General features: G+C 41.1%; 1 protein-coding gene across 9 annotated transcripts in view; it reads right to left on the bottom strand.

Annotated features, from left to right (window-relative positions):
• Window positions 1-13,112, bottom strand: part of nav1a (neuron navigator 1a) — an 82,718-nt gene that overhangs the window by 44,726 nt on the left and 24,880 nt on the right. For all 9 annotated transcript variants that reach the window (XM_072367914.1, XM_072367915.1, XM_072367916.1 and 6 more), the window contains 2 exons: window positions 7,535-7,637; window positions 5,724-6,062 (listed from right to left, as the gene is read on the bottom strand). In XM_072367914.1, the coding sequence (XP_072224015.1) occupies window positions 5,724-6,062; window positions 7,535-7,637 (442 nt within the window). The remainder of the gene's footprint in view (window positions 1-5,723; window positions 6,063-7,534; window positions 7,638-13,112) is intronic.

The following is a 13,112-nucleotide window of genomic DNA, read 5'->3' as shown; positions in this document are numbered from 1 at the left end:
ATGAGAAAGTCACACCGTTGGTGCTTTGTTTGTCTTAGTGTTTGCAAAGCAGTGTAATTTAGTGCCTGAAGAAAGTCAATAATGGAAGCATATGGCAAACATTCTCAGAGCTCACTCATATGAAATAGGGGGTGTCAGGAGGTTTGCTGGACAGTAAATCCCTCTGAATCCCCATATGCGACTCTTTGTTAAATCCTTCACTGTGTTTGTGTATTTGCGTATTTAGATATAGGAGAGTGTGTGTCTGGGGCCACTTTAGCAGACAAACAGATTAATGTCATAACTGTTTGTCCGCAGCATCCTGCTGCTAGCGCTGGAGTCAGTTACACTGTATCCAAGAAAAACAGCCAGGCAGATGAACAATACATCTGAATGCAAATCCCAGCTGCTATACGTGAACTAAATGTGCTGTGATTATTATGTTGTGAAAAGTTTTGCTTTCGTGCTTTGTTCACTTAAAATCAAACTGAAAGCCTAATAAACGACATGCAGGAGTCAGCACTGAGTGACAAAGAAGTCTCCACATGACTCAGTTTACACACACTTGCATTAATGCGAAGAGGCTCTGATTATTTAACATAAATGGTGTTTTTGTGTCTGCATGTGTGCTCTCCATGGGTGTTCTCACGAGTGTTTGGCTCACACGTGCTGGAACAAAGAAAGAGTGCACTCCTCCATTCAGTCAAGTTCTCTCTGTAATGACAGGAAAAGTAATTGATTACACGCCACACTGAGCAGACAGAGCCAAAGGAGCACCGCACAGAGGCAGGGAGGCCCAGAGAGGAGCAGGAATACAACACATACTCCGTCATCCCTCCCTTGACACACTCCTCAGTCTGCTGCTCATCAACTTTTCATGCTAGCCGAACCGCACCGTCTCAGACACACAATGCCATGCAGACAGAGGGAAAGATATGGTGGAAAACATAATGATCTGAAAATGTTTTTTTCTTAATAACTGCCCAACATGCTCATATTTTAGCACCTCTCCTGCAAATGATATACTTTAAACTCTGACACTATGTTTCCAAGGGAGCCTCAAGAATTTCTTCTCTGCACTCTTCTGGCAGACAAAGTCTAAAATCTTCAAAAGCCAGTTATCAATACAAAGCAAGAAAAGAAGTGTAGCAGGGATAAAGTTGAAAGCAAATGTGGTGGAAATTAACACCAGGTAAACAACTCTGATTGAATAAATCTGACAATTCTTAAAAAAGAGGTCAAGTGTTTATTTTCAGCTTTGTTCCATTTGTGATGGAAGACAGCTTGAGACACAGATGTGAATTTTGATGAGAACAGTGATATAAAAATAAGAAGATGAAGGAGAAAATGTACAAGACAATGTAGATATACATTTCATACATGTGCATATTTGCTGCCTGGCCAATTCTCAGTTCAAACACTGTGAGGCCTTGCATTGAGCATAATCTAAACTGGAACCTTCACAGCAGTACACTGACATAATCCAAAACTCATTAAATAATCCAAGAAGGAACAGTGTCAGAGTTCAGCATCAACATATTAAATATTTTAGATCATTTGACATATATGTAACAGTGATCGTAAGCAATAAAGCATCTAACTGATTGTTACACTCAAATCACCTATTTTCAACAATACTAAGAAAGAAAACATAAAAATATTCATAATTTAAGTTTTTCATCAAGGTTTTGTGTCCATAAATCTGCCTTGAAGACCATTGAAAGTCATATTTTCTTGTTTATGGACACATCTCACCTTTAACCTCTTCAGCTTTCACGGCACAAACCCAACACAAGTAAGCACACGGTAGATAGTTAGACATAGATGTTCACTGAATTATACACACATTTGGGCCTGTCTCTAAAATTGTTCAGCATTTTCTGCGCTTCATCCACCACACTTCATAAGGTCACACTTTGATCACAGCCCCTGTTATCGGAACATTTGAGGAGGGACACCAGGCTGTGCTATTAATTTGGGGTGTGGGTCTGTAACTTGACTGCAGCATGAATCACAGTGTAAAGATCTGGGAAGAGGGAAAATCTACATGCTTTCAGTGAAAATCACTTGGGAAAAAATTCCAAAGTGAGAGAGTGAACTAGTATCACCGGTAAGAAGAGTTCATTAATCACAACTGTTCGACTGAATTATAATTTCAGTACGTACACGTGTGTGAGAGTCTTGTTGTTGACCACTAGGTGGAGTCAGGGCACAGGAGGACTGAACTTAACCTGAAGAGAATAGCCCGCTCTTATACACACACACACACACACACACACACACACACACACACATTCAGAGGAATATGGTCTTCATCAACAGTCTTTATAAGCACCTGCTCCACTAAAGGTAAGATTTAGTAATAATGATAAGGTCCGTTAAGTTACACCTATCTAAAAGTGCTTCATTATCGAGCTAACCATCAGATAAGGGCCTCCTCCAAAACTCTGGTAAGACCAAACATTTAGTCATGAGGCTGAAGTAAGCACTGATGACATCTTAACCTATTTCAGGCATCATTTACTTTCAAAACATATTACTTCTCTATCAAAACAAGCTCTTTGCTGTTTCCCTTCCCGTACAGTGCAGGACTGACACTTAAAAGAAACCAGCTCAGTTCTGTTTTTCTAGAAAGCACACGGCACCAAATCAAAACACACATCCAGCAGACTCTGAAACGCTTCAGGGAGCTGTGCATGCGTGTGTTTGCCCCGTTCCACAACAAATGTTTTCATAATTCAGGCACTTAGTGCAGTGAAGCCGCTTGTCTTGCAGCGTTACTATAGCGACTGTACGTTTACTAATGGGAGGGTGTTGAGGACTGGTGCTCTTCCATCCATAAGTTAAAGGGTCAGCATCCAGCGAGGCAGAAAGCAAGCTATGCACTCATGTAACTGCTGACACGTGTGTGTGTGTGTGTGTGTGTGTAGAGCCCATTATCACAACTTTAATAGTAAAGTTTCAATCAATACTCTCCGTTAAACCATATGGGTTGAGTCATTTACTGTATTTAGACTTTTTGTTTCAGTCAAGGTGGCTACATGCTTAATCTATGAGCACGGTATATTTGCTTTGTGGTTTATTTCAAAGACATCTGGAGAGTAAAACACTTTTGGCAAAGCATAAAATTAACTCATTGTTCATTAAGACTTCTTTAGGTACTAAACTCCCTGCTTTACAGCTTTAGTTACATTTAAGAAATGTATACTTTCATAAAATGAACAATGAAATAAGCTCTCAAAATATATTATGCAGTTAAGACTGAGGCAGTTGTTTCCAACCCTTTTTTACTAGAGAATATGATCTGAACACATTTTTATTATATTTATAGTGTACAGTAACTCTATAACCTAAATGGGACCACTCCCAATTTAAGTACACACACGTGCACACACTGAGGGTTAGGGTCGCCCCTCTTGCCATTTCCTGGTAAGAATGATGTGGATCCAGATGGAGGTAGAACTCATCAGATAAGTAGAGGCCCTGGCTAGAAAAGCACAGGAAATCGATAGCTGACACCGAGGATCATGACTCAGGGTGTGTGTATGAGTATGTAGGGTCTGTGCGCAGTACGGTCATGGTATAGTCATGGTAAGTTCACCTTTGTATATGAGTGAGTCATGTCTTAAATCAAGTGAGTCACACTGAGTAAACAGGGAAACCATACAGATCCGCATGTGTTCATAGGGAAACTAGTGTTTAATCATACAAATTTCCCCTTCATCAAATTTCCCTTACCAGAACAAAGAGATGAGAGATACACAACCCCAACGAAGAATGTTTGTTATGCATAATGTGTAAATCCTATGTATTATACATGCTGGGATGGGGTATGGTAGTGTACTGTGACCTGTGTATGACACTGGTAGTGCCTGTATGCATTATAAATTGGGATGTGTAATAAATTATGCGACGAAGGAGAGGAATTCTGCAGGGTGGAGGCATAGACTGAGTAGTCTGGGTGGAGGGAGCAGCAGAGAATGAGGGAACAGCAGCACTGCTCTGCCCTCTAGTGGTAAGGAAACATCAGCTTTGTAGTACAAGCTTTTACATTCCTGAGAATGTAAAAGAAAACAAAAAAAAGAAATTAATTAAAAACAATTAAATATACGTAACCTAAAGTCCAATGAAAATTGATGCAACGTAAGATATGGGTTTGATGATTAGTTTCAGGTCTACAATCTAAACTGTGACAACATCCGACTGAGACATCACCATCTTGACATTCTCTAGTCATATTTTTTCTTAAGCCGAGCTAGCAGACACAAATGGATGGGTTTCCCTGTTCTTTGCTAGCTCTCTGCAGTGTTTTTCTTTGATCTGTCAGAAAATGCTGCCTTCTCTTTTTGCTTTCTCACACATAGTGTAATATAAACCTGATTAACCCCTAACAGCAACTGTGACCTGAAACACAGTAACACTACAGGGATTTGAATTGTGCTGCAATTGATTTCCTGGTGACTGGGGGTGCATTTTTGTGGTAACCATGGAGATGTCAAGCTGTGGCCAGGGCAGTTTTTTTTTTTTTAGCTTTGTTACATGCACAGTCAGTCATACACACATCCAACATCCTTGTTAAGGTGAGATCACATGTTTTTGTACAATGTGCTCAGAGCTGGTCAGTGAAACATGATGCTGTGTCTTCATCTGAACTGAAATTGTGTCATATCTCCTTATTTTTGTGCAAGAGCTGCAAGTCCTCAAGAGTTTCCAAGGAACACAGCTTTAGTCATACTTCCAATAGATTTTAAACCTAATCTAATCTGTTGCGTACAGTGGGAATCTAGTCACTCTTCTTCACAAAGTAATGATAAATAACAATTTGATCATGACCAAAGTTACAGTCATGCTCATTCTTGTTCTTATGACCTGTTCCTGTGATTCAGCTGCCACAGAGCAAACAGCTAATGCTCACTCAGACACAATATCTTAAGGTTTTCATGTTATTGTCACCAATAACACCCAGAAAGATCACATGGGATTATTCTTCACTAATCCATTATTTAACAGGCAACAAGTTGAGCATAACCCTCCTCTTGTGAGACATTTAGTTTCTGCTGCTATGGAAACATTGGAACAAAAACACAACCATTACACAACACAGCCAAGATGCTGATGAACATTTCTAAAGATAAAACAGCTCATGTTTTGTTTTCTGAAGTGAGCTCAACTTTCAATCCTTTGATTCAATGGATGGCTAATTTAAAACAAAAATCATTCTGACGTTACGCCAGCTTGGACTGATCCTTCACTGGCTGTGCAGATTAAGTTACAAGTTTTTTCAAAGACATCTGCATTCTAGTTCTGCCAGCAAGTTCTGGTGAGCCAACATTGTAAGGGGTCCTCCACATGGAAGCCTGCTGGCAAAGCCAGCAAGTTTGCAGCTGAATGATTGGGATGATCTCTGCAAAGGAGCTCAATAATGGTCACTGCCCTGCTCTGCCAGAGGGAAGCTTTGTGACTACAGCAAAAAAGCAGCACACAGAAAGCTACAGCTGGCAGGCATATACCATGAGGGGGGCTTGTCATAGAGTGTCTGATGAAGACTGGCAAACCACTAACTCATAGGCCTGACTGCAGCTGTGGGGTCATTGGCAGGTGGCAGGACTCACCTCACACGAAAGGCCAAGACACATGAAACATACATGTCCTGTTTTCTACACAAGTTATAAGATATTCATAATCAGGTTACTGACGAAGGGATCCAAACATGGGCTTTTCAAATAAAAGAAAAAAAGACTCACCCATTTCCCAGACCATCAATATCATCATCATCATCATCCTCATCATCATCGTCATCGTGTGGGCTTTTCCCACCAAGGTCGCTATCACTGAGGTAATCTGCTTTCAAGAGGGATGGATCCGAGTCATCCAGGTCTTCGATGAGGTGAATATGTGAAGTGTGGCTGATCCGTAGGGGAACGTCCAATGGGGCGTTACCTGTTGATGGAGCTTCACCGGCCTGCAGACGGGGACTAGCTTGACCATGACGCCATGACAGCGGAGAGGACCGATTTGAGAGACTAGAAATTGAGAAGGCAGCCGCTTCATCACTGTCGTAGCACATGGTCCCCTCGACACAGCTATGGAATGAGAAAAAATCCCTGTTTAAGGTGATGAAGAATTTGTTTTCAAGGTGCTTCCCCTAAATAGCTGAAAAGGTTGGGCAAGATTCAAACAGACAGGAAGTGAATGTCTGTTATTTCCTGAGAAAATCTTAGGATCTGCTTCCTCCACCCAATCATCCCTCCTCCCTTGCCCACCACCTATCCTCTCCTTTCTGAAAAATTTTATACTGATTTTCAAAGGGCTTGGGGATTCTTTGGGTTGTGCTTGTGTGTGTGTGTAGATTCGTGAAGCATGTTTTTGGATATTTCTAGACATGCAAGCAACATATTTTTATGATTTACTTCCTGTCAGCAAACATGCCTTCATGTTGCTCCACACTGAGCTTGAAACTGCACAGCAATTTGCATGTGTCGACACATATCAGCATCACCAACATCACCAAGCGCTCCCTCTTCCAAAGCAGTACAGTAGAGCGCTACTTAACGTCTGGACTGAGAATGACGAGAATTAGCAAGTTACAAGCTATGAAACTGTGCAACAGTGCAAGCATTTTCCAGCTGAATTCAAATGAATCTTGTCTGCAGGATGCAGAATCATCTTCACAAAAGCCAACAATGAAGATATTTCTGAATAAAATGCTTCATTGGTAAAAAAAAAACAAAAACAGACAGATACAGTGGGAAGTGTAGGTAGGTTAAAAGAGGTTTCTAGCCATGTTGTTTCTACGTATTTTTCTATGTTTTCTGTTTGTTGTAAACATACAAGATTACAGATAAAAAACAAAACAATTAGCTTTTAACTTTTGAAAATCCATTTGTTTAATTCATGCAAACCCCCCACTCGAAACACTTGTTTACCACAGGATATTTGGCATCCTGTTTGCACATGAAACTTCCACAGTCAGGATGTAGGCCTCAAAGCAAATGATGTCGTACTGACTCAAGGTTATTACAGTACAAAAATGTACGAATGGCAAAGGAAATGTATTCCAGCAGGGAACCATCTGCTCAACTGCTCTTTGTATGAAGAGCGCCCACTGAGGGACAGCGGTAGGACACTTAGCAGGGGACGCATATACAGACAGACGGGAGGGAAGCTCTCAAGGACAAAATCTGAAGACATGCGGAACATGACCAAAACCAGACCAGGAAGTAAAACACGCTTAGGTGCAATCAATCAGGCCATCATTTCTTCCTAGTAGGGCTGGCTTTGAGGTCAGCTAATACTGCCTCAGTTCTGTATTAAACAGGCAAAGAAGGACCAGAGAATGTGGAGAGTGACAGAGTATCAGCAACTGGTCTAACAGGGATGCTGATATTGATCTGAGCTACCGCAGGCAGTTAACCACCACACCCCACACTCTGTTAGCAGTGTCAATAAGAATCATGTTGACTGCTGCTCATTTTTCTCTTGTGTGCATGTCTTTTGTTTGTTTCTACCTACTCGATCCTGCGCGTGTTTGTGTGTATGTGTGTGAGTGGCTGACCTGTGGCTAAGTTGAACCCCTCTCAGGCTGGTCATGGTTTCCTCCAGGTTCTGTCGTAGGTCCAGAACATTTTTCACGGTCCTTTTCCTCTGGGATTCTGGGTCTGCAGGAGCGCACACACACAAACAAAAATAATCCTGTTACATAATTAGAGCAAAAACACAAACTACTTCCTTACGCATTTTTCATCACAGATGTGCAGTTGGACATGGGCTGTAAGGAAATACAACAAAGTACAAAATATCCTATGATGTTAAGGGAACTTGTCTCTACTGCTTATGCCAAAAGCTGACCTCATATTCAATCCTTTCACCCTGCAGCCAAAATCTAGGATTAATCATCAAAACAACCCCCCCCCCAAAAAAAAATCCTACAGCAGGGAAACAAAATGATGGAAGTAAAAAACAAATCCCTTCTAAAAGACAATGAAATTGTAGTAAAAGCACAGATACTTTTCCAGATGACAGCAGAAAAGTAAATTAAATATGAAGCAGACAGACAAAGTAACAGAAAAGAACTTTAAGCCCATGTTGGCCTAACTCTCCGGCAGTATTCAGTCAGTGCACAGTCAGGCACGCTATCTCTTTCTTCCTGGATGAATGTATCCCACTTTTCCTGCTCCCCAACCACCCTTCAGTCACATTGCCCGCTGATTGCACTGTGCCCCTTCACCCTCTGCTTGCTCAGCAGGCGAATAAACCAAAAGTTGATCTCACTTAAATCCACTAAGGGACACATTGGCATCTGTGTCACCCCTCCAAAATAAGCTGCAGTCTGCTCAGATTGAGCCATGGAGATTCACGCTGAGCCGTGCAGCCACACTGCTGTTTCATATTCATATATGTGAGCGTGTACCGAGTGATGCAGCATCAACACTGAGGCATTTCCTAAAATCAAATTGGGGTTGGTTTACAGTTTTATACAATAATCTATTTAACTACTTCCAAGTGTGTTCCTTCTACACAAATTCTCATTGCTATGCGCTCATATTTAGTTGATATCACACCGGGAACCAAGAAAAATACACACATATTAACATTTAGACACCTAGGCTGTGTCATATGACCTTCAACCCCTGCTCTTCTCAACTCTCTGGAGTGTACTTATATGTGATGAGAGGGTGACAATAAACGTGTTGTGGTGGTCAGATATGGGGCGGTCTATTTACCCCTGAGGTTGAGTTCGATTGACCATTACAACAGCCCAGCTGACTCCCAAATAAGCTCTGCACGAGATTAACTTAATGAAGGGATGTAGTCAAATAACAAAAAAAGAAATTAAGGGTGCTTTTAAGACCCTGGAAGTGCTCAAATCAAACTAGTTTAATTCATCAGTCTTTGAGAATGCATAACTCACTTGCTAACTGTCAATGGATTTTTGCAAATATGTTACAGTAAACAGGCTGTAGCTGTTGAAACTAATCGACTTACACACAAACAAATACTTTTCCCATGGAACACTCCCATGAAGAAGCCCAGATGGCTAGTGAGAAGGTGAAGAGGGAGAGGTCATCCTAATGAGCAAGGAGGGCAAATCATGAACTGCAAAAGTGTCAATCTCAACAACAGCTGCAGACTAAAAGCATACACACTTTTGTATATGAATGGTTGGTCTACTCACATTCAAACACATATATACACACTGAGACACTTACACTAAGCCAAACTCATAAAACTGAATTGATTTCTCCCAAAAAGAAAGGCCACAAACACAATTGATTAGGCAGCCCCAGGGACAGGCGGAACAAAGGCGACGATGAAGTCATTGTGATGCAAACCTGCAGCTCACACACACATCCACAGACACATTGCAAATGTTTGAAGACAATAAAAAAAATAATTGACAAAATCCGAGCATCTTTGTTCAGTGGGAGGTGCTCATATGAGACGTGCTGGTGCACATTGTAGAAAATCTGGCTGTCAAGAGCCCCTTTTCAGCTTTAAAAATGTTCATGTTTGGTCATACAAAGGAACAAAGAAAGAACTTCTAACACACACAAAGTCTAACACACCCATACAGGCTTTAATTGGGTGATTTTAATTACCCTAAACAGGAGCTTTGTTTAACAATGGCGTCAAATTGATTAGATACGGTTGGTGTTATAGTGTGTAAGCAAGCGTGTGTGTGCGTGTGTGTGTGTATGTGAACACATGTCTTTGAAAGACTTCCTGTCCCGCCTCTGCCCTGACTCTGGTGGTCGCAGCTGGCATGTGTGTGTGAGGAGGGGGTGAGATTAGGGATGCAAATATCCCTGTCAGTCCTGGCAGCTCCCCTGAGGTACAGATGAATTACATAGATCTGGGCAAAACCGAGTGTGTCCCTGTGTGTGTATGAATATTTGTGTGGATCTGTTGGGACAATACCTCCACCTGCCTCCTCGGGACACATACGTGAACACACTCTGAAGAGGCTATGAAACCAGCTGGGGCGCCTCTCATAATGGCCCACTCAGACTCTCAGACAAATGAGAGTCAGCATACTGGGGTGAGAGTGCTGTTGTAAGTGCATGCAGACGCTGAATCTAAAGGGCTATCTCTGCATTCTGATGGTAGTCTGCTCCTACACAAAAACAGACTAAATAAACTGAAGAAACGCCTGAAGAAAAGGAGAGCTATTTTACTAGGGGAAAGTCAGTAGGCATTTTATTTTGGAATATTATATAATTCCTACTGCATCACAACAACATCTCAGATGGCCAGTCAACGTAAATGTCAAATGGATACAAAAAGCTCTGCCTGTCTCGTTTGCTGTGTGTGGTGAGGTCAAAAGCCCATTAAAAACCCTAGCTGGTTTTCGAATTGGCAGCCATGTTAAGGAGCTTGTTTTTAAATGCTAAAGACAGAAAAGCCAGATGTTTACACAGCGCTTTATAGACTTTAAAAGTTTTTTGGAGACCATTTTCTGCTTTTTTGTCTCTTTTAACAGCAGCAGGGCAGCATATATATGACTGATTCAAAATAAATTGCTATATTGGTGCTGTGTCATCAGGAAGAAACAACGGTGTATTCAACAGAAAAGGGAGATGAACTCACATGGAATTAATAATATTGAGATAAATGCTGGTTTGAGTATTCAGATTCCAATTTATGATGGCAAGATTGAGGGAAGTGGTAAGAATACTGCATGATGTAGCCAACAGACAGGGTATGTGGGAATATAAAAGGTTGAAACTGCTGTCCACTTGGTTTCCTCTGGGCTCACTTGACTCTCCTCTCCATTAGAAACCAACAAACTCCCCAAAGATACGCTAATGGGTCTGTCCTTGCAAGAGCAGTCTGCCATTTTGCGTGTGGATATGCTTGTGTAGTAACCTCTTATCCTTCTTCATATGAGGACATGAACGTGTATCCTCATCACAGATAATATGTGGAATATGAATGAAGGTTTGAGAAATGACCCCCATTTCTATTCTTTTCCTCCTTCCCTCCGGAGTTCATCTGTCCCTGTCCTGTCCACATGTGTGCACATATGTTAGTGTCACCACAACCGTCCTCAGGCTACAGCAGCCTTATTGCATGACAGATTGCTGTGGCTGGTACAACACCTGTACCTCCAGTGATGTAGGTCTTTAAAATAGTTCAGAGAGGCTGTTTGTCTACTGCAGACACAATCATTTCAGCATTCCTGACAAGTGACATGCAAGAACCATACAAACAGAATGCTTGTAAAACATTTGTAGCTTTTTTTATTGAGTTAACTTTACCGAATGCTGTCTAAACATGGAAACAAATGTAGCGCACATCATAGCCGTGATATACGTTTGAATTCAAAAATGGATTTCTACTTGTATTCTGTTTAGTGCAGGTTAGTTTTATTAATGATTCCTGTCCTCTCTCTTTCTCTGTGCTTTGACTCCACTGAGCCTAGCATCACAGCCCTCAGCTGACCTAAGACAGTTTGCAAAAACAGGAAGCATTACAACATACAGCCATTCCTGCACATCTGGACAGGGCAGACAAACACACGCTTAGGCACCCAAATGTGCATCCACGTATAAACACACACTGAAATTCAACTGCTTCATCTGCTTCACCGCAATTTCGCAACAGGATATCAAAGCACTTGAGGATCACATCAAATAGGCAAAATTAATGGTTAATGATCATGTAAGAGCACATGATTGTATTAGTGTACATCAGATGTGAGCAGTTGTTGGTTCAAATGCTATAAATTATGTAGTGGTCTTCCCATGACAAAACGATTAGGCGTGTCAATGCATATTTGCAAGAGGGAGAAAACACTGCTCACAGTAGTTCTGGTTGTGACTGTGAAATCCATTCAAAATTGGAAATCCTTATGCAGGAGGTTGAACAAAGTAGTGGTTGCCTCAGAAACACAGTTGCAGAGTGGTGGACAGTTACAGATCCAGAATTATAGGTGCAGCAACTAAAACTCAGTTAAAACCTTCAAACTTCAAATCCTCTTAGCTCAGATTGCCTCACTACCAAAACCTGGCTTTCTGAATGTTGACACAAACACAAATATACACACACAGACACACTCAGCATATCTCCTTAACTACAGCTCTATCTGCTTAAAAGTCACAGTGCTATCCGCTTATTGGGGGATAAGATAAAAAGGCTTCAAGTGACTTGAGATAAGTTTACTTTCTCAAAGTCGAAGGTTGAGACCTCATCAATGTAATGCAGAAAGAATATTTCATCTCTAACCCTGATTAAACTTCCAAACGCAAAGAGGGATATGCATGTATGTCTTCCTCTTTGCTGAGCTGCAGCAGTGATCCTTTCAGACCAAAAAAGAAAAGGAGTGAACAATGTTAAACACACGTGCTAAATATAAGCACACATGGTATGCAGATGAGGTTGTCAAAATATCATCACCTGGAGGAGAAGCACTATCCTCTTTGGATGGATTAATGTGTGTTTGTGTGTTAAGCAATCGTCGGAAATGTGACACATCTCCTTTTACTTCCTGCGTATAGTTGAAAACTTTCAGCTTGACTCTAAATAAAACAATTCTAAATACAGATTGTGTCACACATCCATGCTCACACACATATTAAACAAATCCAGCAACGAGCCAAGGCAGACCATAATTTGTGGCAATGTTTGGGTGTATTTTTGTTCAAGAAGGTTGTTTCCTGTGGAACTGTATTTTACAATGTGCTTAAACCCAGCTGCAGCTCCACTCGCACATGTCTGACACAGAGGCTGCACTCTGTGTGCAGAGGCTGGACTGTTAATGAGGTGTTTTGGGGAAACAGTGCAACTGATGACAGCAAGTCAGTGTCTCCAATAAAATCTTACAAAATGCAGCTAATGGAACACATGAAGACAATTTAACTATAGGATGTAAAGTGCTTCTCCTTTCATTATGATTTTGACATACCAACTCTAAAGATGTATTCATTATACATGCATAAATTGCATACAATCATTTGGTACAAAAGGATGAAGTGTAGAACATAGTTCATTGTACGCTCCTCATTAATTCCTCAAAAACTCAAGCTTTTTATAGTGTTTTGCTGCTGTTGGGGGGCAGTTTCATAAATATGTGAAATAACCAGAGCAGTGGGATGCTCTTAGTTATGTTAGTGCTGTTGTTGGTCCTTAAGCTT

Source organism: Leuresthes tenuis, unplaced genomic scaffold, assembly GCF_036924035.1.
Source record: "Leuresthes tenuis unplaced genomic scaffold, fLeuTen1.0.hap1 SCAF_16, whole genome shotgun sequence".
NCBI classification, from domain to species: domain Eukaryota; kingdom Metazoa; phylum Chordata; class Actinopteri; order Atheriniformes; family Atherinopsidae; genus Leuresthes; species Leuresthes tenuis.
This window is presented reverse-complemented; position numbering and strand designations above follow the sequence as displayed.